The sequence below is a fragment of the Cervus canadensis genome, chromosome 24, assembly GCF_019320065.1.
Source record: "Cervus canadensis isolate Bull #8, Minnesota chromosome 24, ASM1932006v1, whole genome shotgun sequence".
Lineage (NCBI taxonomy): Eukaryota > Metazoa > Chordata > Mammalia > Artiodactyla > Cervidae > Cervus > Cervus canadensis.
The window spans coordinates 40,105,691-40,131,123 of NC_057409.1; the positions used below are offsets into that span (position 1 = coordinate 40,105,691).

General features: G+C 46.2%; 1 protein-coding gene across 4 annotated transcripts in view; it reads right to left on the bottom strand.

Moving 5' to 3' along the window:
- NRP2 (neuropilin 2) overlaps positions 1-25,433 on the bottom strand; it is a 120,095-nt gene that overhangs the window by 79,634 nt on the left and 15,028 nt on the right. For all 4 annotated transcript variants that reach the window (XM_043445653.1, XM_043445652.1, XM_043445655.1 and 1 more), the window contains exons 2-3: positions 24,818-24,995; positions 4,992-5,173 (exon numbers count right to left, since the gene is read on the bottom strand). In XM_043445653.1, the coding sequence (XP_043301588.1) occupies positions 4,992-5,173; positions 24,818-24,995 (360 nt within the window). The remainder of the gene's footprint in view (positions 1-4,991; positions 5,174-24,817; positions 24,996-25,433) is intronic.

Here is a 25,433-nt window from a genome sequence, read left to right on the forward strand (position 1 = left end):
AACTAAGAAAGGCCTCCTGACATTCCCTCCTAGAGTTTGCCCTATTGTCATGCCTCTCCAAGGCAGGGGGAATCCCCACCCCCTGGGCGTGGGAATTTAGAGTGGGATCTCTCTTTGGTCCCTGTCATCCATAGGGGACACAAAAGACACTTAGAAAGCCCCAGGAGGCCTGGAGAACGTAGGATCCTAAAGTATCCACAGTTTCCAAGGTTCTGTGGTCCTGTAACGGACTGGAGAGAATTTTTCAATCTGATGTCCTTAAGCAAAAAGAAAAAAAACGTGTGTATCTCTGACATATGGCTGTGTGTGTGTGTGTGTGTGTGTGTGTGTTCTGAGTCATGTCCGACTCTGCGACCCCATGGACTAGTCCATCAGGCTCCTCTGTCCATGGAATTTTCTAGACAAGAATACTAGAGTGGGTTGCCATTTTCTACTCTTGGGGATCTTAGGGGCTGAACCCGTGTCTCTTATGTCTCCTGCATTGGCAGGCAGATTCTTTACCACTGACCCACTTGTAAAGCATGGGTGTATTCTATGGCTGAAGCTCCAATACTTTGACTACCTGATGCGAAGAGCCATTTCATTAGAAAAGACCCTGAAGCTGGGAAAGATTGAAGGCAAAAGGAGAAGGGAGAGGCAGAGGATGAGATGGTTAGATAGCATCACTGACTCAACAGACATGAATCTGAGCAAACCTCGGGAGACTGTGAAGGACAGGGAAGCGTGGTGTGCTGCAGTCCATGGGGTTGCAAATAGTTGGACATGACTTAGCGACTGAACAACATCAACAAATCCTGCGGCTTATTTTGAATGAAGGAGAAAAACAGTTTTATCCTCTTTATGCAGAAAAATCAAGCCTGTCCATTACAATCGTTCATCCATTTACAACGGCGCCATCTTGCTGTTTGGACTGTGGTCATTGTCAGAAAGTAGGCAGCCGAATAGCGAAAGTGGAGAAGAGATCTCAGCAAAGGTGACTATCCCTGGGGCAAGAGTTGAGTCTTGCAGATATCCACCTAAACCAAGATGCTTTTCTGCAATGTGCTAAATGAATTAAAAATTAAGAAAATAGCTCACTCAACAGATACTCAAGTTCATGCAATGGTAAGATTGTCCATAGAAGTTAGGGGGTTTTGCTTCAGTGAATGATTTCATACCAAAGGACTCTGGTATGAAAAATGCCCATGCTGTGGTTTTTCACTGTAAATTGTACAATAACTCTGCAAGCGGAAGAAGAATCTGCAAGCACAAGGCTGTTGAAAACATGGTGCATTTATCCAAAATTGAGCTGGGTCTGACCACAAAAGGTAAATCCAGATCTTCAATTGAAGAAGTGGGAGTAGGGGGCACCCCAGGTTTTCTCTGTTTGTGGATAACGCGAGATTTCAGTTTCTAAAATTTCACTGGGCCCCAGGAAAGAAAACTTGATCTTGCACTTTGGTCAGAAGACAATCAGGAAACAAAGAGACAAAAACCCCACGTTTTCCAGTGATTCCGTTTCCGATGTTACTTTTTAAATTATTTTAAAATTCCTTTCTCTGCTATGCTCGTGATTTGGTGATTTGGGATCACTTAAGTCAGCAAGTTGTTTACTTAACCCTTTTGTACGTGGACATACGTAGACTCTTTCCTAAACGACTTCATTCAGGGCAGACGTGAACCGCCCCCTCCAGCCTCTTGGTCCCATCTGTACCGAACCGCGGGTTTATTTCTGTCGGTATAACAACTCTGAGCAGAGGCCTGCCTGGGTGATGTGCGGTCGAAGGCTTCCTGAGTCCTCGGCACAGTGGTGTATGTGTTTACACTTCCCCCTTCTCTCTCTTTATGAATCTGACTAGCAAACACAACTGTGTTTGTTTGGATTTCTTCAGCATGTTCTGCGTTTCTTTCATGTTCTGTGGATGACGTAACTTTGTGTATTTTCTCTCAGGGCTCCAACAGTGGAGATCTGGGTGAGGGACCTGGAAGAACGCTCATCTTCCTAAACTCCTCAGTTTTGAATTTGGCACAGCCGCCCCCATCCCTGCACCTGTGTGTGCCTTATTGAGGATAAGTTGCTCTTTCCAACGGGCATGATGGCGCATGTGAATGGCTCTGGGGCCACTGGGCTCCCACCTTCTTTCTTACAATCCCCAGAAGAACGATTGCTGTTGGCAGGGCTGTTATCTCCTGTTGTTGCAGTAATCTCTTTCTTCCTTCCTAGGCAATCCCCATCCTTAAAGTAGACTGTCCCAATTCCCCATGCCCAAGTCACCTTCTTGGCTGCCTCTTTTGTTTCTAGGTAATCCACAGACTTGCTACCTCATTCAAAATCCTACACCAGCCTACCCTCAAAACAGCAACGCTGAGTTATGATGATATCTGTGTGTTTTGTCTCTTAATACGGACCCTTCAAATTTGCATGATGTATAGAGCTAACGGGGGCTTCCCTGGTGGCTCTGTGGTAAAGAATCTGCCTGTTACACAGAAAACGGGTTTGATCCCTGGATCAGGAAGATCTCCTGGAGGAGGGCATGGCAACCCACTCCAGTATCCTTGCCTGGAGAATCCCCATGGACAGAGGAGCCTGGAGGACTATAGTCCATAAGGTCACAAAGAATTGGACCCAGCTGAATAACTTAGCAGGCAGGCAGGCAGGCACAGAGCTAACATTCATGTTTTTATGTTGATTTCTGGAGGATGTGGTACCGTCCTTTGTGAAATACAAAGCTGGGAAGTATGAAACAGATTTGAGCTGTCATGGTCCTCCCCATTCTAGCTCTGGCTGCTGGGGGCCAGCTCTCTGGAAGCCTTTGCTTGGAGCCATTTTCATGGTCAACCCAGTAGGGCTGAGTGGCAGCTTTAGCACTGGGGACCTGGCTATCTAAAGGAATTCCCAGATCCCCCGCTGGCCAAGCCACTCGATGGCTTCCTCATTTTCATATCCAGAGTATGTTCTTTTTTGAAATTCATTTTTATTGGAGCCTAGTTGCTTTATAATGTGTGTTAGTTTCTATTGTACAGAAAAATGAATCAGCCATACATACACATACATCCCCTCCGTTTTGGACTGCCATCCCATCCAGGACACCACAATGCATTAAGTACAAACCCATAGCATGTTATACACGCGTGCTAAGTCGCTTCAGTCGTGTGCGACTCTGTATGACCCCACGGACTGTAGCCTGCCGGGCTCCTCTGTCCATGGGATTCTCCAGGCAAGAAGACTGGAGTGGGTTGCCATGCCCTCCTCCAGGGGATCTTTCCCACCAAGGACTGAACCCGTGTCTCCTGCATTGGCAGGCGGGTTCTTGGCCACTAGTACCACCTAGGAAGCGCCCATAGCATGTTAATCATACCTTGATACTTACTCACTCTGTCTCATATTATAGTTTATACCTTTCAAGTTACGTATCTATTTACACATATTCATTCAATAACGTCAACTACGCACCTGTTACGTGCTGTCTCCCCGACCAGAACAGCACCAACACCCATTTAGAAACTTCCTTTCTCTCTTCCCTCTCCCCACTGCTCCCCAGCAGATGATGGTATAATGAGCGGTCCATCCTTGCTGGGGGCACTAACTAATCTGAATCTCGCACAGGATCCAACGGAATGTGGATAAGGCTATCTGCAAGTCTCACGCCAGTTCCGAGCCACCCGACACTCAGATCGTCAGTCCCCATGACCTCAAGTACCCGGGAGCATGACCACCCATGGCAGACGGACCTTCTCAGGATTCGTGCCCTGGGACAGTCCCAGCTCCCACTCCGGCTCCACACAGTTCCTTCGGCCCCACCCCTTTGCTGGATCCTACGATCTTGTTCTCAGGCAGACAAATCGGGCAAATATTTAGACAGAGTGGATATAAAAAGCGCTTTCAGCAGCTACCACTTCCTTTCAAGAATTGTTTGGCGAAAAAGAAAATATATATGAATAGTTCCCCTCACACTGAACTCAACAGGCGCCGGGCTTTGGGCTCCTTGATGACAAGGCTGACAGCTTCCCCTTTCAGCAGACACTGCCCACGAGTTGTAAAACGTGGGCTGCTGGAGAGGGAAACACAGTCCTAGATGGGGCAGGAGCCCCCAAGGAGGGGGATGGGCAGGGCTGAGGGGAGGATGGGAGGACAGGCTTCACTTAGCCTCCAGTCAATGAGCTCACACATCGGAGGGAAGGATACGCTGCTCTGAGCGCTTCCGTGGAGATGCTGAACCAGCGTCTTGTGAATCAAAGTTGTCTCTACCCAGATAGGGAGAGTAAGCATTAGCCCATATTCTTATGGTCTCAAAGTAATCTAAGGGGGACCTAATGGAAAGCAAAAAGTCAACTTAAAAGTTCTCTGCTTCTTCTTCTGCTATCTTTTTTCAGGGAGTCAGCTTCTTCAGCACTTAGGAAGGGGGTATTCAATGGATAGACGTGATACAGTGGATCAGCAGGGGGAATTTCTAGGAGTCATATTTGGATCTAAAATGACTGCATGATCCCATTGGTGGTGGGGTCACAGTAAGATTTTTAGAGACTCCAAACACTGAAAAGATTATGTCCTTCTTCCCCATGTGGTTCTAAAGAAAGGCTATTTAAGTTATTAAGTAATTTGGAGGAAGTTCAACCAAGTTTTGCTTTCACCATGAAGATTACTGTGATTAAACACACACACACACACAAATCAGATTTTTTCCAAATGTGTTTTTCTATATAATAGATGCCCCTACTCTTTTGTTGTCACAAACACCCAAACAGTAACCCTGCAGTTCGCCCTCTTAAATTGGAAGGAAACTTAAATGGGCTTTTCAGCTCAGACAGTCTCCAGGCTCACCTTGAGCACTCTTCTCTCCATCAACTCTCTCAGGCTGGATAAAACTGGAACCCTGACCACGTAGGGCAACCCACTGGGCTTCGTCTATGAACACATAACTACCAGGCAGACCCGATACACAGCGCCCCGTGGCCAGACACAGGTGGCGATGGCGGAGTCCCTGCTTCTCCCCACCCACGACCACGCTGACCTGTCTTGAAGATCTCATAGCGCAGGGAGAAGCCTGCCCCCTGCCGGGCGTAGTCAGAGGTGAACTTGATGTAGAGGACGGAGCCGGAGGAGATGATGGTGGGTGGGGCGATGTTTCCACAGTGCTTCCCCAGGAGATCTGCGGATTCGCTGTCTCCATCTCGAATCTCAATGAAGTCATACCTGGGTGCAGACAGCATAAAGGGGCACATATGAGAAAAGATCACTGCTAGGGGGTGAAATGGACAAATGTGTCCCTCCAGCTCAGGGCTCTTCATCCACTTCTAGACATTCAGGTGTTCTGGATGGATAAAAAAGGGCACTTAGGTTTACTTGTAGAAACTGGCAAACACAGATATAGGAAGTGGCTTTACTAAAGCCACAGAGAATGAGCACCTCTGTGCATGGCTAGACTTTAAGGCCTTATCTCTTGCTCACATAAGAGCAGTAGCATCATACTATCAAAGGTCTCAAACAGTTTTTTTTCTTCGTTCGGTAGCACCATTTTTATTTCCATCGTGATCTATCTGAATCTTAGTCTTTTCTTCTTGGCTCTGTGTCTCTGCATGTTACTTAACCCCTGTGAGCATCAGTTACTTCATCTGTAAGATGCAGATAAAGATATTCACTTCAGGGGGCTGGGACAGAGACAGAATGAAAAAAATTCAAGGAAGGTGCTGGGCACCAAGTCAGGCACACGGGGGTTGTTTCAGAGAGATTTATTTTTTTTTTTTTTGCCTCTTTCCCAAGTTTCAGTTCTCTCCTGAACTGAAGGGGTCAACCCTTCTTTTCTTTAATTGTCAGTAATAAAGTCTCCCCAATCGTGGGCCATCTCCCTCCCTGAGATGACTCTGAGAAGTTCACATCAGCAGTGTCTATCTGGTCAACACCAAGTTTTTAAAAGGAATCAGCACCGTATTAGATAAGGCAATAAAAACCTTTCTCCAAAAGGAGGGGGTGAATCCCAGGGGACCCAGCTTCTCTGAACACATAACTATTAGTCTCAGCAAGAGGCTGAGCAGGCTGCCTTCCTTACCCTGAAGACTGGAGCTCATTTCAAACAGAATCAAACTGGCCCAGGTAGGGGGAGGCACCTCAAAGACATCCTTGGCTAAGTTCACAGGACTGCACAGGTACTGTGCCATCTTATCTGTACAGATGCACACCTTCAGCTTCAGCGTGTGGTCTGGCAAGCCTCACTGTCCCAAGTCTGTGGTCTTTATCTGGGCTCCTGGGGAACACCCTGTCACAACTGCTGATGTGGAAAATTTCTTCCCTTCCAGCTCTCTCAAATTGCTGGTCACTGTACCATTATTTACTGAAAGCCATCCAGCTCCTTCTCCCACCCTGTTTATGTATTCTGCATCAAGCTGTTAAAACGACAGGTACATTCTCTTCCATTGGGGAAAAGAGAGGGACTGGAAAGGTTATATCCTCCCTGGGATGTACCCACTGGTTCCTGCCACACACACGGAGTTTGGGGGAGCTGGCGGCCTGCAGAAGTGGCCTGTCTGAGCCGGAGCGGTCTGAGGCCTCCTTGCAGCCCCTGGAAGCCATACTTCAGATGGCTCAGCCACTTCCAAATAAATAGGCCTTCGAAGGGAGTATATGGAGTGGATCAGGGTTAGTTCATTCTTAGACCCCAGAGGGCTGGAATTCTACAGTCAAAAGAATCACAGAAGTTGGTTAGAGTCTGGAGAAGGGAGATGGCAGGGTTTTCCCCCAGGAGCTCCGGAGAGATGGCCACAGATTGAGAAAGGCAGTGGGGGTGGGGGAATCTGTTTAGGTCTGTGCTTTCAGTGTGGGAGACGGTGCTGACGCTAAAAGTGTGCTTCCTCAGTTCCAAAACATAAGTGAAAAGACAGTTTCTTCTCAAAGGAAATTCCCCTAGACCTTCTGGAAAATCCCTCCCTGTTATTGCCACACTGAGATGAGCTCCGCTGGACAGTCCCTCTCAGCTGAGAAACGGCGATGGCTTCCTTCGCAGGGTGCATGAGGCTGGAACACGGATGTACCCACTGAGCAGAAGGACCCAGCTTGCCTGGGGGGGCAAGAGCACCCCCACCCCACCTCACTCCACAGGCAGGCAGAACCCAGCTCAGCCTTAGCTGAGTTACTCTCAGGCAAGTTACTCCACCTCTCTGAGTCTCAGAAATGGAAAAAATAAGAGCAAAAGAGGGATACTAGAACCTTCCTTTCAGTTTTTCTGAAATTTAAAGGACCCACATAATCTATAGAAGGTGTCTAGGACACAGACTAGCAGTGAGTGTGCACTTTGTAAATGCACAGGGATTTGTTGTGTTTCCACACCCATTTCAGAGGGGAAGAGGCTGAGCCATAGAGCAGAAGTGATTTTCCCTAAGAGAGAGAGCCAGTGAGTGAGGCGCTGTCTAAGAGGGAATGTGCATCTGTGCAAACATTTTGGAGGGCATTTTGGCAAAAATGTGACAAAAGTTAATATATACATATTCTTTAATCCAGCAATCCCACTGCTAGGAATTTTTCCTAGCAAAATAAGCAGACAATTGTGCAAAGATGTATATGCATCTTTGTGTGTGTGTACATATTTTAAAAAGCATGGGAAACGTGAAAAGATGCTTTGTTTACAAAAAGCATGTGTCTAAATGTCTGACAACAGTGGTGGGCATATCAATTTTGGACATTTATAAATGGAAAGCTCCATTGCTATAGTGAAAATGCTGTAGGTATAGGTGTTTTTTTTTTTTTTTGACCTTTAAGGAAAAATGTCCATGGTATATCATTAAGTTGAAAAACAGTAGACTGTTTTTAAAGTATGCTTTAAAATATATGTAAGTATATAAATTTCCTTGCATATACACACAGAAAAAGCCTGAAAGACTATACACTAAAATATTAACTGTGATGAAATATATTTATGGGGGATAATTTGTAATTTTTTGTTTTCTTCTTTTCTATTATCTGAGCTGTTTATAATAAGTCTTCACTTCTTTAAAATACATAAAGATCTATTAAGAATTTTTTTCCCAAGTAGAAGAGTTGAGAAAAATAACCCAGCTCTCATAATTCTGTAGATAAAAAGTGCCACCATCATGATGATAACCATCATCCATAAGGGCTAAATAAGACATAGCTTGTAGGAACACCTAGAATAGTGCCAGGGACATGGCCCACACTTAATTAAAATTCTAAAACAATTTTTAAAAGACCATCACATACGTCCAGTTGTTGTGTTGCCAGTTTCTATAAGGACACAGAGAGGCCCTGACATCCTCCTGGCTTGTTCTTAGAAGTGGAGGGTTTTATCCGGTCGCCAAATCACCCATGGGGTCACTTAGGGGGTTAACAGAATCAGCAATGAACCAAGAGTACCCAAAACATGTCACAGCTGCAAACTTGCCTCAATTGACTCAACAGATATATCACCGAAATCCTTTTGGGTAACATGGCTAGCTGTAAATACATCCTCACATATCTACATACACATCAGTGAAGGGAGGCATTTTTGAAAAAGGTTCACACAAATCAGTCATATCATACAGCTTCTCTCTGAGCCTGTTGTTTAAAGGACCCTCTGGTGAATCCTTTTGTGAAGCAAATAATCAGCCCTTACTTGAACTTCTTAGCAAAACTGGATTTTTCTATCAGGTTTACTTGCGGGGAAAACGACCCAGAGTTACCATCCGGCAGCTAAAATTCCCCTTCCCTTCAGCGTCTGGGGTTCTGCCCTGTGAACCAACTCCAGCTCACCACCAGGTCTTCTGGCTGGGCTTTTTGTATAAAGGGCATACTCCAAATGACATGCTGACTCCACACAGAATGTCTCATTTACCTCCTGTGAGACTGACTCATTTGGGGAAATTTTTTATTATTAGGGATTTGCTACAGCTGGAGTAAATCTCTCCAGAAATTTCAGTGTTGTCAGGTTCCTTTATGAAGAGCTAGCAGAGACTTAGGAAGTTGTGGCCTTGGAATAAATATGACTTTGCATCTGGCATCTAATACCCAGGTAAATGAATCTGGGCTGCAAACTCAGAGCTCACCCCAATGGTAGTCAAGTAGGATAACCTGAAAAGCCATTCCTCTTATCCATTTTCTGGAAGGAAACAGACACAAGCTCACAGACATATTAACTATTGTGTTTGCATTTCATTATTCCTAATCTCCCTCAAATGAAAAAATTCCTTTCAAAGCTTTAACACTACCTTTTCAAATTTTATTTATTTATTTACTTTCCTAAGCTGAAGTAGCCATCTCTATGCCAGCTCTTTTTTTTTTTCCTTCCTCCTCTCTAAAATGGTTCCCTAAGTACCTTTTTACTTTTCTTTTCACAGATCCCAACATCTGCATGTTGAGCATTTGTCTAGAGAATGCTTTCTGTGCTTTCTCTCTCAACTTCAAAGTTTCTCTCCCCAAACCCACTTTTGGGGCGTGAGAATGTTGAAGGTGGAATTAATTTTAAGAGTCCACAGGAGAGATATGAAAAAGCATCAGTCTCATCTCTTCTTCTCATCACTAGGCAAACATGCAAAGACTTTTTCCATAACTCTCTCCACACGTGATGCTGCCCAGCAGGCCACCAAAGGCTGGGTCAGCCGACCAAGTCTGTGCTGGAAAATTCACCACGTGGAGGCCCTTCTCCCAGGGCTGGATGACAAGTGGCTCCGTCCGGAGTCTACCTTTGTGGATACCACACAGAACTGCCTGTGAGGGGATTTCTATGATGTGCGCAGAGTCCTTAGCTGCTCCAAGGAAGAACACTGTGTCCATTCTATGAGATTTGTCTATATGGCTGAGCACCTATGAGCCCAAGTCCTGAAGCCATAACCTTTGCCAACCAGGCGATGCCTCCTCTCATGCTACTTGCATCATGAAATGTCTAAGCCATTGCGTTTTGTACGTGGAAGTTCTTTCCAGCCCCTGGGCCTTTGAACTTGCTCTTCCCTCTGTCTGCAATACTCTTTGTTAGCTTTCGCTCTGGCTGGTACCTTCTCATTCTTTTGAGTGCAAATGTCACCTCCTCCGAGAAGTCTGCCCTGACCATTCCATTTCATCTGGCATGGCCTTATTCTCTACCTCACCTGCTTTCATCACCTTTATGGCTGTTACCGTAATCTGGAAAGGTTTTGTCAATATACATAATTTGTTTAGGATATGGGGCCTGTACTAGACAACCAGAACCATGAGGGTGAGAAACGCACCTTTTCACGGATGAATTTATAATGTTGGGTTGGCCCAAAAGTTCATTTGGGTTAACCCAAATGAACTTTCGGGCCAACCCGATATTTGCATGGTGCCTGGCACATAGGAGGGCTAACTTCGTGTTGAGTGAATAAATGAATGAGGGAACCTAAGGTTGATGTTATATGTCAAAATGGATAAAGTCTGCTTTCTGAGGGGTTGGATATGTTGGTCTGTTTTCTACTCTGCCATTGTGTGCCAGCGCACTCACTGAGCTATTCTGGTTGTATCTGAAAACCAAAATGTTGCCTCGTGACTTGAAAACACGAAATATAACATTTTGAGTGGAAGAAACATCTCAAATCATGCTGACAGCATTTTCACTATTAGCGGCAAACAAATCAACTATAATTAAAATGCTGTCAAAGTGATTTGAGATTTTTCTCACACTTTCAAAGTTCCATATTTCATGAGTAGATTATCCAGGCCAGAGAATTTATCACCTCCTGGAGTGCCTTTCTTCCAGGAAGCTCAAAGACATCTACAAACACTGTCTTATTAATCCTTACATTAAAACCTGCGGGGAAAATAGGAGGAAAAAACAACACTGTCATGCACAACTTTCCCAACAAAGAAGCTGCCCAAGATCCTAAGCGGCTGTGGAGCAGGTCTGCATGATGCTAAAGTTGCGAGGAACTTTATTCAGGTCCAAAGCCAGGTCGCCTGGTCTCCAGCTCAGATGGGACACCCAGCTTTTCTGTAGAAATCAGCTAGCTGTCAGGTGGGGTTTCTTAAGAAGTCTCTTCATTTCCTTGAATTTCTCCCTTCCTCTGGTGCCACACACATTTAAGAAGAAGCTGGCATATCAATGGGAAGAGCTCCCACTTACTGAGCATTCCTAATGGGCTAGATCCTCGCTCCATTTAGATACTATTTCCCTTAACCCTCACTTAATACACACCAGACCCTGATATGATAACTGTCCATTCGCAGATGTACAGGTGAAGTTAAGGGAGGCTAACTGACCTGCCCAAAGTCACACGATGAGGCAAGGTCAGAGGCAGGCTTGGCCCACGCAGTCTTACTCTAGGGCACACTGACATTGCCTCCGTCCTTTGTCCTCTGGGCTAAGGAAAGATCAGAGAGTGACAGGCATGCCAGATTGCCAGAGCACTACATTAGAAGGTGCAGGTGCCAAGCACCCTTTCCATCTCAGTTAGAGGCTTCACAGAATCTCACTCTTTTAACTTAGCTGTTTTGTTTAATAATGCCAAATTTAACAAACAAATCACCCATAGAAGCAGGGATTAGATTTGGAATTCATGGTTTTGAGTCTCATCAGTAAAAATCCAGCTTCTAAGTGTTCAGATGGGATAACATATTAATTTTTGTAAGTGAAGTATTTTTATAAGCACATATATATCCATATGTGAACATATGGCCTGAGTGAGAAAACAGTATCCTGTGTACTTACACGCTCTTAAGTACCATCTAGAGCATACATTTTTAAGCCTGTGAATTTCCAGTAGGGTCCACAGATGAATTTCAGTAAATTGGGGAACCCCTACAATCATATGCAGAAATTTTGTCAGTTTGTGTACGTGCACATTTTCCTAGGGATGGGGTCTGTGACCACAAAAAAAAAAAAAAGTTTCAATTGCATAGAAACATATCTGTCTATAAGGGTGTGTATAGTCTGGGAAATGCATACTCTGTATGTATACTCTGGTTTTGTGGACAGATTCAGCTAGTTCCTGGCACATGCTAGTGGTATGCCTTCAGGCATTTATCTTCTCTAAGTCTCAGTTTTTTCATCTATAAAATGGAAATAATAATTTTCCCACTTTGTGGGATTGTTGAAAGGTTAGTAAAGGCCTACACAGGCCCAATATAGCACCAAATGCCTTAGAAACTGCCTGAGAGGCACTGGCTATTTTTATTATTACTTAGGTTCTACAAAACAGTGTGGCAGACTTGGGAACAGGTGAAAATGAAATGAAAAGTCATAACTTTAGAGACAGTTTATGCCTCCCAACCTCCATGCTATAGAGGGCGGTTTCCAAACACCTTCCTCCTATACAAACCCATCCACAGTGCTTCATCACTTGAGCTGGTGAGAATTCTTTTCAGTCTCGTTTCCCAGTCCAGGCTCTGGAACCAGTCAGCCAGGCTGGGTTCAAAACCAGCCCCGCTGCCCCTCACATGTGCTGGATCTTGAACAACTAGGCACTGAACCCCCAGATTTTGTGAGTTAATACATGTCAACAGCTCAGCACAGGGCCAGGCACATAGTAAATGCTCAATAAACAAATGTTAGTCGTTACTGCTGCTATGATTATTATCTGTTGTTGTCTAACTTCATATCCCTGTTATGTCTTATCTAACTTCTTTATTCTCTGCTATCTAACCCCACAGACTCACACACTGCCTCGGTTTGGGTATTTGCCTTGGTGCCAAGTGCTGTTTTAAAACCGGTTGTTGGCACTTTCATTTTCTTCTTTTATCTCTTCCCACCCCAAATCTCTGATATTTTGAGCTTCTTCACAATCCGCTCAGAACCCAGGTCACCAGGGCTCTTCAGAAGGGAGGAAATCTGACCACCCAGCAAAGGAAGTATGCAAAGAGAACAACCCAAAAGAAACTGGAGGAATTATTGCAAAAAAACCTTGAAGGCAAGAAAATGGAAACTACAAATAACATCTATTTATAATTACTGGTTGTTTTTCCGCAGAAGCCCTGGGATGAGGGAAAGGGCCCGCCGGTCTCTCATTGTTTCTGGCAGAGCAGGCTGCCAAGAACGCCTTGCAACGTGAGGAAGGAGGCCGCTCCAGACAGTGTCTGATAAGTCTCACTGCAGATGAACTTTCAGAGACTCAAGGGCACACAACAAAGCCCGCAGCGTCTCTCCCCTGACCCTCTGGCCTAGCACCCCTCTCTCCACTGACCGACTCCCCAGCAAGCACATTCCTCAGGCCCCAAGGCCACAAATCTGCTCTGTTCCTGGAGACTGGCTTGGATAGGACGCGTTTGTTTATGTAAGGAAGGATTTTCGAGGCAACCAGTGCCAGTGTGAAGTTTAAGGTTTTGGGGCAGGCTGTTTTCAGCATGACTGTTGAGTGTTTCTTTCTGTCTGTCCTTTGCGTCTATAAAATCCTCATCCTCTGCCATCAGCTTAAAGAACCCCATGCTGGCATTTTGTAATAATACCAGAGTAGAAAGTAGGTAAGAGTTGCCCACAGTTTGTCTCCATTCACTGGGGCTCGAATGGGAAGGTGAACCCCTTCCAATCCCAAGGGCCAAGGACCAGAGACTTGCTGAATTGTTCTAAGCTGGCCTGGGTCAACTGCACATGCCTCGGCTTGCCTCATCTCATAAATGGGTATAAGGCCCATGTCTCTGTGCCTCTCAGGGCTGACAGGTAGGGACAGAGGTAACCGGAACCCACCGAGAGGAAATCAGAGGGCACCATTCCTGGGCCTGGTGTGCAGTCAGCATCCCTGACCTTGGCTGGGTGAATGGTTCCCTCCGGGATGGGCGCTCACTCACCCTGGCTCCCAAAGGGTCTAATTGTGAGAGTGAATCATAACCTTTCCATCTGTCCGAAAAATGGGAGCCTGCTGGGAACGAGGTGTGCTGAGCTCCAGGGAATCTGTCAGCATCAAAAAAATCCTTTATGTTTTTTCCAGGGATCAAGGGAGTTCTCAAAGGTTTTTCTGTCTTCCTTTGCTGGCTTCCAGCCTCCATGACAAAAGTCAGAAAATACAAAACTTGCCTGAAAAACGTGCCATGCGGAAATCCAAGCAGGGGACTATCTGAGGAGTAGGTGTGACCGGGCAGGTGTGACGAGCCCTGTCTTTGCATTTCATTTACTCGGAGGAGCTTCAGGTTACAGAGCTCAGAGCTTCTTCCTGGCTCCAGGGGCAAACTCGTCGCTACTGTGCAAAAAGCACTGGAGTGTGGACATGAGGGGCCTGCACTAATATCCAGGCAGGAAGGGATGGCTGCCACGCCGGGGTGGAAATTCTGAATAGAGCGTTCGGTGGCCAGTCAGCTGGGACCCCTTCCGCCTCTCAAACCACCACTGGGGTAACAGCTTTCTTCTACAACTGTGTTCTGAAGGCCCCGTGGCTGTCGGAGCAAAAGCAGGCCTGTCCACTCAGGGCACATTACAGCACTCGCCTTGCCGCATCACAGAAACGCATCCCTCTATCCTGAAAGAATCAGCTGCCATTTGTGGGGGGGTAGAAGCTGTGAAGTTCAGAATAACGGGTGCTCTTGGCTGAAGGCTCAGTAAGACCGGGAAGAAATATGGCTAGAAAGGACACCAGCTTCTACAAGAAAGGGAACCAGATTGCAGGAAGTCTCCTCACAGGATGGGAACAGTGTGAGTCAGACCTTGAAGGACCTTTATCCCACAGCCAGAGCAGGCTGTTTGCTGTGTGCACAGATCAGCTGGCTGGCTGGTGAGACGGCCATCACTGCAGTGGCTGGTGGGACCCTCACACCACGGGAGGGAGCATCAGTGTCAGGGATGAGCTGTGGGGGCCACACAAGCATAAGGGCCTTTATGGGCAGCAGGGCGATGGAGATGCCCAGAAGAGTCAGCACCCCCACAGCGGCCTGCCCTGAGGCTAGAACTAAATCCTATATCTGCTTGGACCTCGCTTTCCCAGCAGATAAGACCAAAAAAAATAATAATAATACTTTCTTATCCTCCTAGCGCTCTCAAAGGGATGACGCACAGATAAATCACTTTGAACTTTTAGATGAAAGGTGCTCTATAAACCCGAGGTCTCATCAACTGTAATTGTTACGGTAATTATTTTAATGATAATAATGATGATAATGGGTGGAGGGGGTAGGGTGGGACGAAACCTCCTACCTTGAGACAATGGAACCCCCCCTCTCCCCCCATTAAAACCCACAACACGGATTCTTTCTGCTCCTAGTTCTCAACCCTCTCTTTCAAACTGCCAATTCCTGGGCTGAAATATTATTTACTCCTTTCCTTTCCAATAAAACAATTATTTGTTCCACCGTTTTCCCTCTCACTCACTCTCTGGTGTGTCTGGCTTCGCCCTGACAGCTCAGCCATGGACTGTTTACATGTCTTGCTCACCCTCCAAGACTCCCGGTTCAGCTCCACTGACACTAGAGGCAGAAGAATTCTCTCTGTGTGAGGAATCAATTACTTCCGCTGACACTCTATTACTAGCCCTCACATCTTCGGATTCCAGATGAAGAGTGAGGTGTGGGGGAATGGCAGGGAATTTGAAGAGGATGGGGCGGGGCTGGAGGGGACAGGGGAGGAGGTGGACGACAAGGAGGCAGAAGGAAACAATTGACCGAGAGTCAGGCCTCTCAGCTTGTATTTAAAGACACAGAAAGATCACTCTCTCTCCTTGACTGCCCTGTCGGCATCCGGAGGTGAGCAGATGGCAGGAAGAGGCAAAGAAAAGGTATAAGAGAAAAAAAAAAAATCCGTGTCCAGGATATCCTAGGAAATCAGAGAGGCCCCAAATACCTAAGCCTTGGGAAAGCAGATGACAGCTCTGGGCACAAAGACACAGGTATCCTAAGGCAGCTAAAGCAGGCTTCAAATCCCAGCCCTGCCCTTACTATCTGTGTGATCTTGCCGGGCCTCAGTAACGCCATCTGTTAAATGGGAATAACAGCAGTCCCAGCCTTAGAGGGTTGTTACGAGAGTAAAATATGGCAGGTTCTTGGGGTAGTAGCACCAGGGACCTGTCGAGAGCTCAATATATATTTGCTGTTATTGTCCAACTGACAATCCCTTCATACCACCTATAAACAAAATGGAATCCCTAATGGGGCAGAGCTAAAAAATTTATAGAGATTGCTGAGACGCTTGGCTACAAAGCCAGGGGAAAAAAGCATATAAAAATCATGTGAATTTTCCTTTACCGTGTTGGAGTTTTTTGCTGCCCTTCTAAACCTAAGCCTAGCTCACAGTTTTTCTTTCTTCTTCTTTGTCAAATTTTATTTTGAACCAGCTCACATTTTCAGGGATTTTCTTTCTAGGAAAAAAAATTTTTTTATTATGTAAATGAAATACAACCATCTACTCTGCAATCAACTGAGATGAGTTGTGAGGCGTAGGTCTTATAATGAAGGACGATTATGGAAGCTCTTTTTGAGAAGGAAAGACAAGGGCAGCTAATATATATATATTTTTTTCCTGGATGATTTATCCAGGCAGAAGTAGAAGAACGGAATTACATTATCTGCTGAGTTTCTCTTAATCTAAAGGTTTCAATCGCCCTGCCACTAAAAAGGACAAAACAAAGAGAATATATTTTTTTTCTAAAGGACTCATGACTACCAGAGAACACATGAATCCTCTTTTAGAAAAATCTAATTTCTCTACTTGGTCTATTTCCTTCTCCTCTTTATCCCCTCCACACCCAGAGTTCCCACTGAATTTCTTAAGACAGACTCTCACCCAATGTAATTAGATGGGAGAATTACATGGAGTTACATGGGATGAGATCCTGGCCCTCTGGGACCTCTGGGGTTCAGAGAATGTGCCAGGGTTGAGAGGCAGAACAAGCGGGATTGTGTACTAGAAAATCTCAAGTGATTTTCTCAATCAGAAGATAAAAACGCATTGTTAGGAAGGACATCCACAGTGAAGCTTGCATTTTGAGAGTTGCGATTGCAACATCGCATATTTAAAAACAAACTGCCAAAAATAACTGCTGTCCCAACTGCTCTTTAACCTTGGTAGGCGGAGGAGAACAATCTGCGGTGTGTTTTCCCACTTCTTCAGCAAAAGCTAGTTGCTGGGTGGAGTTCTTGGTCAAGGTTGGTGAGTGTGGGGTCGGCTGCCAGCTGAGCTGCAGTCAGCAGACCGCTCCCGTTTATTGCACCACGTACCTGGAGGGGAATCTGTTTCTGTCATTAGAAGGGTTGTTGCAATACAGAGAAGTATTGCTGCTCATGGGCTCCGTGGGGGAATCAGAATATTTCTGAGCTTGGGCAGGCAGTAAATCTGTAATAATGTCATGAGTAATCAACCTGAGGGTCTCTCCTGAGTATAAGACACCCTGTTCGACCACAGAGAACCCAGTCTCTGCTTGGATTTCCAGAGGCTCAGGCGGAAACCAGCTGAAGCTACACTTCTAACTGGGCATTGGGCCCTTGTGCCCTCTACTCACAGGAAAAAGAAGTGTATTCAGAGGGAGTCTGGTGTAGGAGTACTCTGATGCACATAGCTTAATCCAGAGTGTTACCTGGACTTCCCCAGGCCAAATCTCACTTTCAGGCATTAAATTGGGGGGGAGGGTCCCTGGATAGAAGGTATGAGACTGCAGAAGCTCTGACCTGGGAGAGTGGGAGAGCAGAGAGTTCCCATAATCTCTGTCTTTCCTGACCTCAACCCCTCTCTGAGATGCTGGAAGTCGTGTGGCCAGGAAATAAAATTAAACAGCACTGCCTAGGAATCTCTTCACCAGGAAGGGGGTTTGTATCAACAAGACACAAAGATGGCCTTTCATTACTGTGGTTCCCTTCTTGTCTGGGACATAATGCTCTCTGCCCGGGCCACCAGCCATACCCATGCCCCCCTTTGCCTGGTTAACTTCTTCAGGATCAGTATAGCCATCGCCTCCTCCAGGCAGCCTTCCCTGATCTCCTCAGCCAACTGGATCCCAGGGCTCATATCACGCCCCTGATCAGAATGCATGGTATTGGTGGAGACAATAAAGCGCGAGAGTAAACAGCTCAGGTTGCAAAAAAGCAGGGTGTTCCGGCTTCAAATCCCTTCTCTGCCACTTTCAAGAGTGAGACCTTGGGCTAGCTGCTTACTTCTTTGAGCCCAAGTTTCTTCATTTGTCAAATGGGAAGAGTAACAATGACTTCACTGGTTTTTGTGGCCATAGAGGGTAGAGACAAGATACATGTGGTCCAAGCCCTTAGAGAACTTACATGCTCAGAACACAGGATGACCACACATGAACAAAACGCAAGCAGATCAAGGCAATATGCAATGATTAGGGAGTTCTGAGTAGGAGGCCCTAAAAGAGCTGGAGGAATCTAGGACTCTTAGGGGGAGGGGAGGATATTACACAGTGGGGAGTGCTGGAGGGGAGAGGGAGGTGAGTCTGAGCCTCTGCCCTCACAGGGTCTCCTGCGGAAGTAAGGTTGTATGTGGTTGTATGTGGAGGATGCTAATTGAGTGCATGTAATCTTTGCTGGCTGGGTGGGGTGGGGCCACATGTCTGAAGTCTGGTATGTTCCCTCTGTTTCCTGTAGTCAACTTGTCAACCTAAGAGAATGCTCTCTTTCTGAGACAGCATCCCCAACTTTGGGGAAAACAGACATATCTAAGATTGAGAGGGCTCCTCTGGCCACAGATAAACACAAGAACACTTTGTTTACCCAGCACACTCAGCTAGAGGCCAAATATCCCCAAACCTTAAATATCCAGTATGGGGGCAGGGGATGGTTTCAAAAGAAAAGATGGTGAGCAGCTCAACTACTGCTGAGGACCCCATGCATTGGTGCTCTTGCTCGCTGTCCCCAGGAGAGCACCCCAGTCTTGCTCTACTATGAGTGAGGCTGACTAGGGCAAACCAGAATGCTGGCCCTGGACTGTACTGGCTTGGGACAAAAGCTAGACCCCAGGACTAAAGAGGTCCCAGTGGACACCAAAACCTCCCGAGGTAAAATCCTACCCAAAATAAAAGGGTGAAAACAGGTCAGAGGGGTGCACTTATAACAGAAGCGCTATGACAGCAAGCGTATAGATAGCAAAAATGTCACACACTTCCCCGAAGTACAAAGATGCTGACATGGTCAATAATGTATTGTATATCGACATAAATAGGAGACCGAAATCTTGCAAAGTAGTCATCACTGACACAGTTTTGCAGATGAAGACACTGAGGCCTGGGAAGTGTAAAAAGTCAACAAAAACTCATATCTAAACCTATCTGATCTAAATATGACATTACCCAGCCTCTGTTGCAAAAACTCAAGTTTAGAATTAGGAGCCTGAGTCATTGAGAAAAAGTTAACTCACCTTATTACTTGTTCTGTTTCAGAAGACAAGGAAGTGTGGCACATGACACAGAATGTTTTTAATCAGAGATCTTTCTAAAGAGGAACGTTTGGAGCTTTAAAGCAGGGTGTTTTAGAATCTGGAAATTTCAGTGTGGCATGGTAAAGGAGATCTCTTTTGCTGAGCACACATATACAATTATTAGTACAGGTTTGCGTCTGGGTTTTTCAGCCTAAGTATTCTCTCAAGTCTTCCTAGTGGTTTTTGCACTTTGTGAAGCGTGTTTTTCAAGACACCATCTGGAAATAACCAGTTCTTAAAAGGACCTGGGGCTTCCCTGGTGGCTCAGATGATAAAGAATCTGCCTGCAATGGGGGAGACCTGGGTCTGATCCCTGGGTTGGGAAGATCCCCTGGGGGAGGCATGGCAACCTACTCTAGCATTCTTGCCTGAAGAATCCCCAAAGACAGAGGAGCCTGGCAAGCTACAGTCCATAGGGTCACAAAGAGTCGGACAGGACTGAATGAGTAAGCACAGCACAAATGGACCGAGACTCTTGGTTCTGGCTTCATTTGGGCCTCCACCAGGCCTGTGCGAGTGCTTGTGAATAAGCTCTGTATCATACACAGGTAGGGGTTTTCAAGAATACATCTATTTCAGATCCCAGAAAGGGAAAGAATACTCAAGTTTGCGTGCATGTGTTTCTAACGCCCTAACATTCAGCTACTTGGCCGATGACTCAAGTGAAAGGCAGTAGCAGGATGCTCTTCCCCACCGCAGGGAATGAAGTGGCTTAGCTTTGTCTGCTCAGTCAGCCCTGAGTCCTGCCTTTCCATCTGTCAGCCACCCTGACCTGGCGGGGCCATAGGGGTTTCTGGTTTCTGCTTGCCCACTGGTAACTAGGCCTCAGAATGGCCTACGGGTGCTGGGGGCTTGGGTTCCTGGCGATGGCCAGAGGGAGGAGGTGGGGAGCTCACTGCAGACGGTGGCCTTGGATTGCACTGACTCAGGCAAAACCAGGGCTGGTGAGTGAAAGTTTCCAAGCAGACGGTAAGTTTAAATGGAACAAAGTTAGCAAGTGACGGTTAGGGGAAAAGGTCTGCCTGTCTGGGGTTTATTCACCAATGGCCTCCACCTTTAGGTCGTGGATTTCAAGGGATAGAGAGCCAAAAGCTTAGGGGCCAGTGACCAGGCTAATCCTCTCATAGCAGGGCCCACTCCCAGGTCATGGGCCATCTTTGCAGTTAATCCTGCACAAAGAAAGACAGGGAAAACAGAAGAGGGCGGGCAAGTGATCACTGCCCTTTTTCCACAGGGAGGCTGTTTTTTTTTTTTGTTTGTTTCCTGATGTTCTTGCTCACTTCCAGTTTTTGCAGGGGTATTGCTGCTGCATGCTCTTCTCAAAAAATCTTTGGGAAGTTTTCTCTTGGTGAGTATTCACCCTAAGGACCCTGAATATTCATTGGAAGGACTGATGCTGAAGCTGAAGCTCCAATACTTTGGCTACCTGATGCGAAGAGCCAACTCATTGGAAAAGACCCTGATGCTGGGAGAGATTGAAGGGAGGAGGAGGGGGGGATGACAGAGGATGAGATGGTTGGTTGAAAGGCATCACTGATTCAATAGACATGAGTTTGAGCAAACTCAGGGAGACAGTGAAGGGCAGGGAAGCCTGACATGCAGTCCACGGGGTCTCAAAGAGTCGGACACGACTGAACACTGAACAACGCCAACAAAAGGACCTTGAGAACCAAATCCAGTTGGAAACACACACCCGAAATGAAAGGAGAAGGGATGCTAGCTTCCTTTGATAGTAAGTGCTTTCCCAGCCCAGAAGCTCCCTTGGAAGGAAAATGAGAGCGGGAGAGAGGAGGAACAGAACTTCTAAGACTTTAATGAGATGTGAAAGTGAAGTCAGGCAGTAGGGGCAAGGGGAGCCTGTTTACCCTGAACACAAATGGCAGGGAAGACTTAAAACACCTCTAGGGTAAAAGACGGAGAGACCCGATGTGTCCTTTCAAGTATAAAAATTAATCAGAATGAGAGAAAAACGAGGCGTGGAGAAGAAAGTGGGGGGAGAGGAGAGAGGTAAGCACCAGATGAAGCAGCATGACCCCAGCAGAGTCTTGCTGACACTTCGGCACTGGAACAAAGAGACTCCAGAAAGACCTTTTTCTGACCTCCCTGAACTTTTCGGTTCAAGCTGGAAGCAAGGAGTGGAGGAGTGGGGAGAAGAACAGGAAGCTACTTGGTATGGATGATAAGCACCAGAAGCTTTTCAGAATAACCTGTAACTTGCCTGTTTCCCCCACTCCAGCTCCAGTCAGAGACACCGTCTTGGATCCTCTACCAGTGGCCTCAGAGACCTTGCGCTCGCCCCATCCCTGGGACTGAGTCCTGAGGGGAAAGGGTACCCCACAGCCCCAAACAGGGCAGGAGCATGTTTCCCTGGCTTTTCGTGCTTCCAACGTGTTTTAAGCCACGCTCACCAGCTCCTGAGTTTTCCCTTCAAAAACCTGGCTTCTCTCTCCGCCACTATGAATATACATGAGATGACCTCTCTGCAATTTCCCTGGGAGATTTGCTGGCATAAGCATAACAGATTTTGGCCCTCATCTGAGAGAGGTGCTTAGTCAAATTTCTCTGAGCTCAGACCCAAGCTCTGAGTACAGCATGCTTCAGTTTGTGCCAACCTTCTATATCCCAGCCAGAGGCACCGGAAGCTTTATACCTTAGAAAGAAGCTCTTCCAACAGTAATTTTTGGTAACGTTCACTGGCAGGGAATTGGCAGCCCTGAGATGCTGTGCAAATATACGCAGGCTGTGCATTTAACTTGGACAAAGAGGAACCAAGAAGTTCCCCCGTGTCATCCACTGAGTCAAGAGTGGATCTAGGATTAGAACTCCATCTTATGACTCTTCATCACATGAGGTGTCCATCTGGGAAACCCTCCGGTTTTCAACAAAGACTATTGGGAAACCCTCTGGTTTTCAACAAAGACTATCTCTTGTTAGGAAGGAACTGTTATGAAGGTGCAAAGGCGTCCTAGGATGATAACAAGGACACTGATTCACTGAATCTCCCAACCTAGCTCTGGTTAGAGAGAAGCCTTGTCTCCTCCACAAGGAAGTGAGGGCCCAGACTGAGGCCTGTCCTTGGTACACATCCTGCTAGCTGTCTCCTCTGTCAATTCATCAGTATTCACAGTGCCTTGGTCACAAGGAATGCTCAGACTATTTATTAATCATAAGGGGCCACTGAAAACTCATCAGAGCCATGGCACGTTCTAGGCACTCTATTTAGAGCAAGACATGATCATTGGCGGGCTTCCCTGGGGGCTCAGTGGTAAAGAATTCACTTGCAATGCAGGTTCAATCCCTGGGTCAGGAAGATCCCCTGGAGAAGGAAATGGTAACCCACCTCCAGTATTTGTGCCAGGATAATCCCATGAACAAAGGAGACTGGTGGGCTTACAGTCCACAGGGTTGCAAAAAGTTAGACATGACTCAGCAACTTAACAACAACAAAGGATTGCTGGCATATTCTGTCCTACAGAGAAAACTCTCATTTTTGTTTCAGTGAAGAAAGACTTTAAGATGGAGCCCACTAGACAAAGGGCATTCACACTCTTGACATAATACAGTGCTGCTCCCTACCTCACTTTAACTAATAGGGACCTTGATGTTAACACAGCATTTCTTTTTTTGTTTTTGCTTTTTTTCTTGAAATCATCCAAGACTTTTATTCTATATGTGATTTTTGTCATAGGCATATATACTGAATAGCGAATACTACTCTGAATGGGATTTTATATATTTTTACCTGACAGGAAACTAGAGGGATTACTGCTGTAAAATTATAGAAAATGTAGATGGTTCACAGTCAGTAGGAATTTATATGTGGGTATAACTAGAAAGTTCCCAATGCAGTAAAATATTTTATATTTCAATAGTTGGCAGAATGTAGAACATCTTACTCTATAAGCTTCTGTAGCTACACGTATCCATAGAAAAAAAGGTAGCACTAAGCTGTGTCTGACTCTTGTGCTCAGCACTCATGAACTGTAGCCTGCCAGGCTCCTCTGTCAATGGGATCCTCCAGGCAAGAACACTGGAGTGGGCTGCCATTTCCTTACTGTGACCAAAGCAATAAAGAGATAGAGATTACAGAAATTAGAAACTTTGTGAAAAGAAATTCCCTTTGATGAATTTGCTGTGTGACTCAGCAAACTGAAACCAGGGCTCAGTAACAACCTAGAGGAGTGGGAGTGGGATGGGGAGGGAGGTGGGAGGGATGGGGAGGGAGGTGGGAGGGATGGGGAGGGAGGTGGGAGGGATGGGGAGGGAGGTGAGTGGGATGGGGAGGGAGGGGAGTGGGAGGGGAAGGGAGGTGGGAGGGATGGGGAGGGAGGGGAGGGGGAGGGAGGGGAGTGGGATGGGGAGGGAGGTGGGAGGGAGGCTCAAGTGGGAGGGGACATAGGTACACCTACGGCTGATTCACGTGGGTGTTTGGTAGAAACGAACACAATACTGTAAAACAATTATCCTTCAATTAAAATAAATAAATAAATAAATAATTCCCTTTGATGCTCACATGCAATGAGGCTGGTTGGGAGAAGTGATGGATTCCCTAGAGGCGGCTGGGAAGACGGGATTTCTAAAGCACTCACAGATGTCAATGTCTGCCTGGTGTCTCCTAAAATCACACACTTTCAAAACGGTAGAATCAATGCTGTGAGCCCAGCTGAGTGACCGGGGGTGACTTACTTAATTGCTCTGAGCTTTGGTTTTCTAATCTGCAAAATGGAAGTCATAATGATAACGATACCAACTTTTCAGGGCCCTTGTGAGAACCGAATGGATTGATATTTATAAAAAAATTAGAAGAGTGTTAAATAAATCCAGAACACCAGTTTTGAGACTCTAACCTGTATAGCACAAATTTCGAGAATCAAGGTGCGTGCATCTCAGGCCTACCAGTATAGACTTAGATTTTTAACTCTCTTTCTATAAGGACCAGCTGCTGCTTCATAAAACAACAGCCTGACTCTCCATGACTACATGGAGAGGAAGTCTCCACGTGGGGATCTGGCTACTGTTTTATTAAGGAAGCTGCTGCAGTTCCTCCATGTGGGAACAGCAGTAGAAATGTGGAGATCTCCGGGGGAATGCAAGAGACATGGATTCAATCCCTGGGTCAGGAAGATCCCCTGGAGAAGGAAATGGCAACCCATTCTAGTAATCTTGCCTGGAAAATTCCACAAACAGAGGAGCCTGGTGGGCCTTGCAAAGAGCCATACACAGCTGAGTGCTGAGGGGAAAGTCACTCCTAAGGTCAAGAGCTGGAATGAGGTAGTCCACCCCCTGCCCCCACGTGGAATTCTCCTCCTCTACCAGCCTTTGAGTTTAGGGTGTATTCTTCATACTCTTCACTCAATAAGTCTCTTACCTCCATTCTACAGGGTCAACCAGGCTTTGATTTCCTCTGAAAGAAATAAACCTCTTGAGGTTCCTTTCGGGGGCCAGGATATACCTGGGTCCTGGGGCCCGGGGGTGCTGCCACGAGGTGGTGGGTGTGGCCGGAACCTGGGGAGGGGGTGGGAGGGTGTGTCTCGGGGATGTACAGGGCACAGGGCGGCGCTTACTTGCAGTCATGCTTCTCTATTTCAAAGTGAGGGTTGAAGTTGAGGACAATCTTCTGGTTGGGTTCGGGGGCGTAAACAATCCATTCGCAGTTCTGGTGGGATGGATAATCCTGGGGGTAACCCGGGGAGGTGATGTAGCCAGCGTCTTTGGAATTCAAACGACCTCCACAGGGTTGGTCTGGAAGAGAAGGCAGACAAGAACTTCAAATATGTTACAGTCTGTTTTTTTTCCTCTCCTTGTTTCTCTTCTCTACCAGTGGCTGATTAACACTGTTTTACAGACCTTTTATGGCAGTCCAAAAGACTAACCTACTTACTCATTCAGTGGAAGAGATTATTTCAGCTCATTCTCCCCCCCAACTCACCCAGCCACACACACGTACAACACACACACACTCTCTCTCTCCAAAATGAAAATATTCCAGAAGTCATAAATATTCCCAATTACATGGGCTGATATTAAAAAAAAAAAAAGAAAACTGTAAACTTAACATGCTTCCCTTCCTGTTCCTGTCTCTCCTGTGTGGCCCATCTTCTTCTCATTCAAACCTTGCATCTCTGTCTTTATCTCATAAATCCTTCATGTCATTCAATGGTGCCTCCTAGCCCAGCCCAG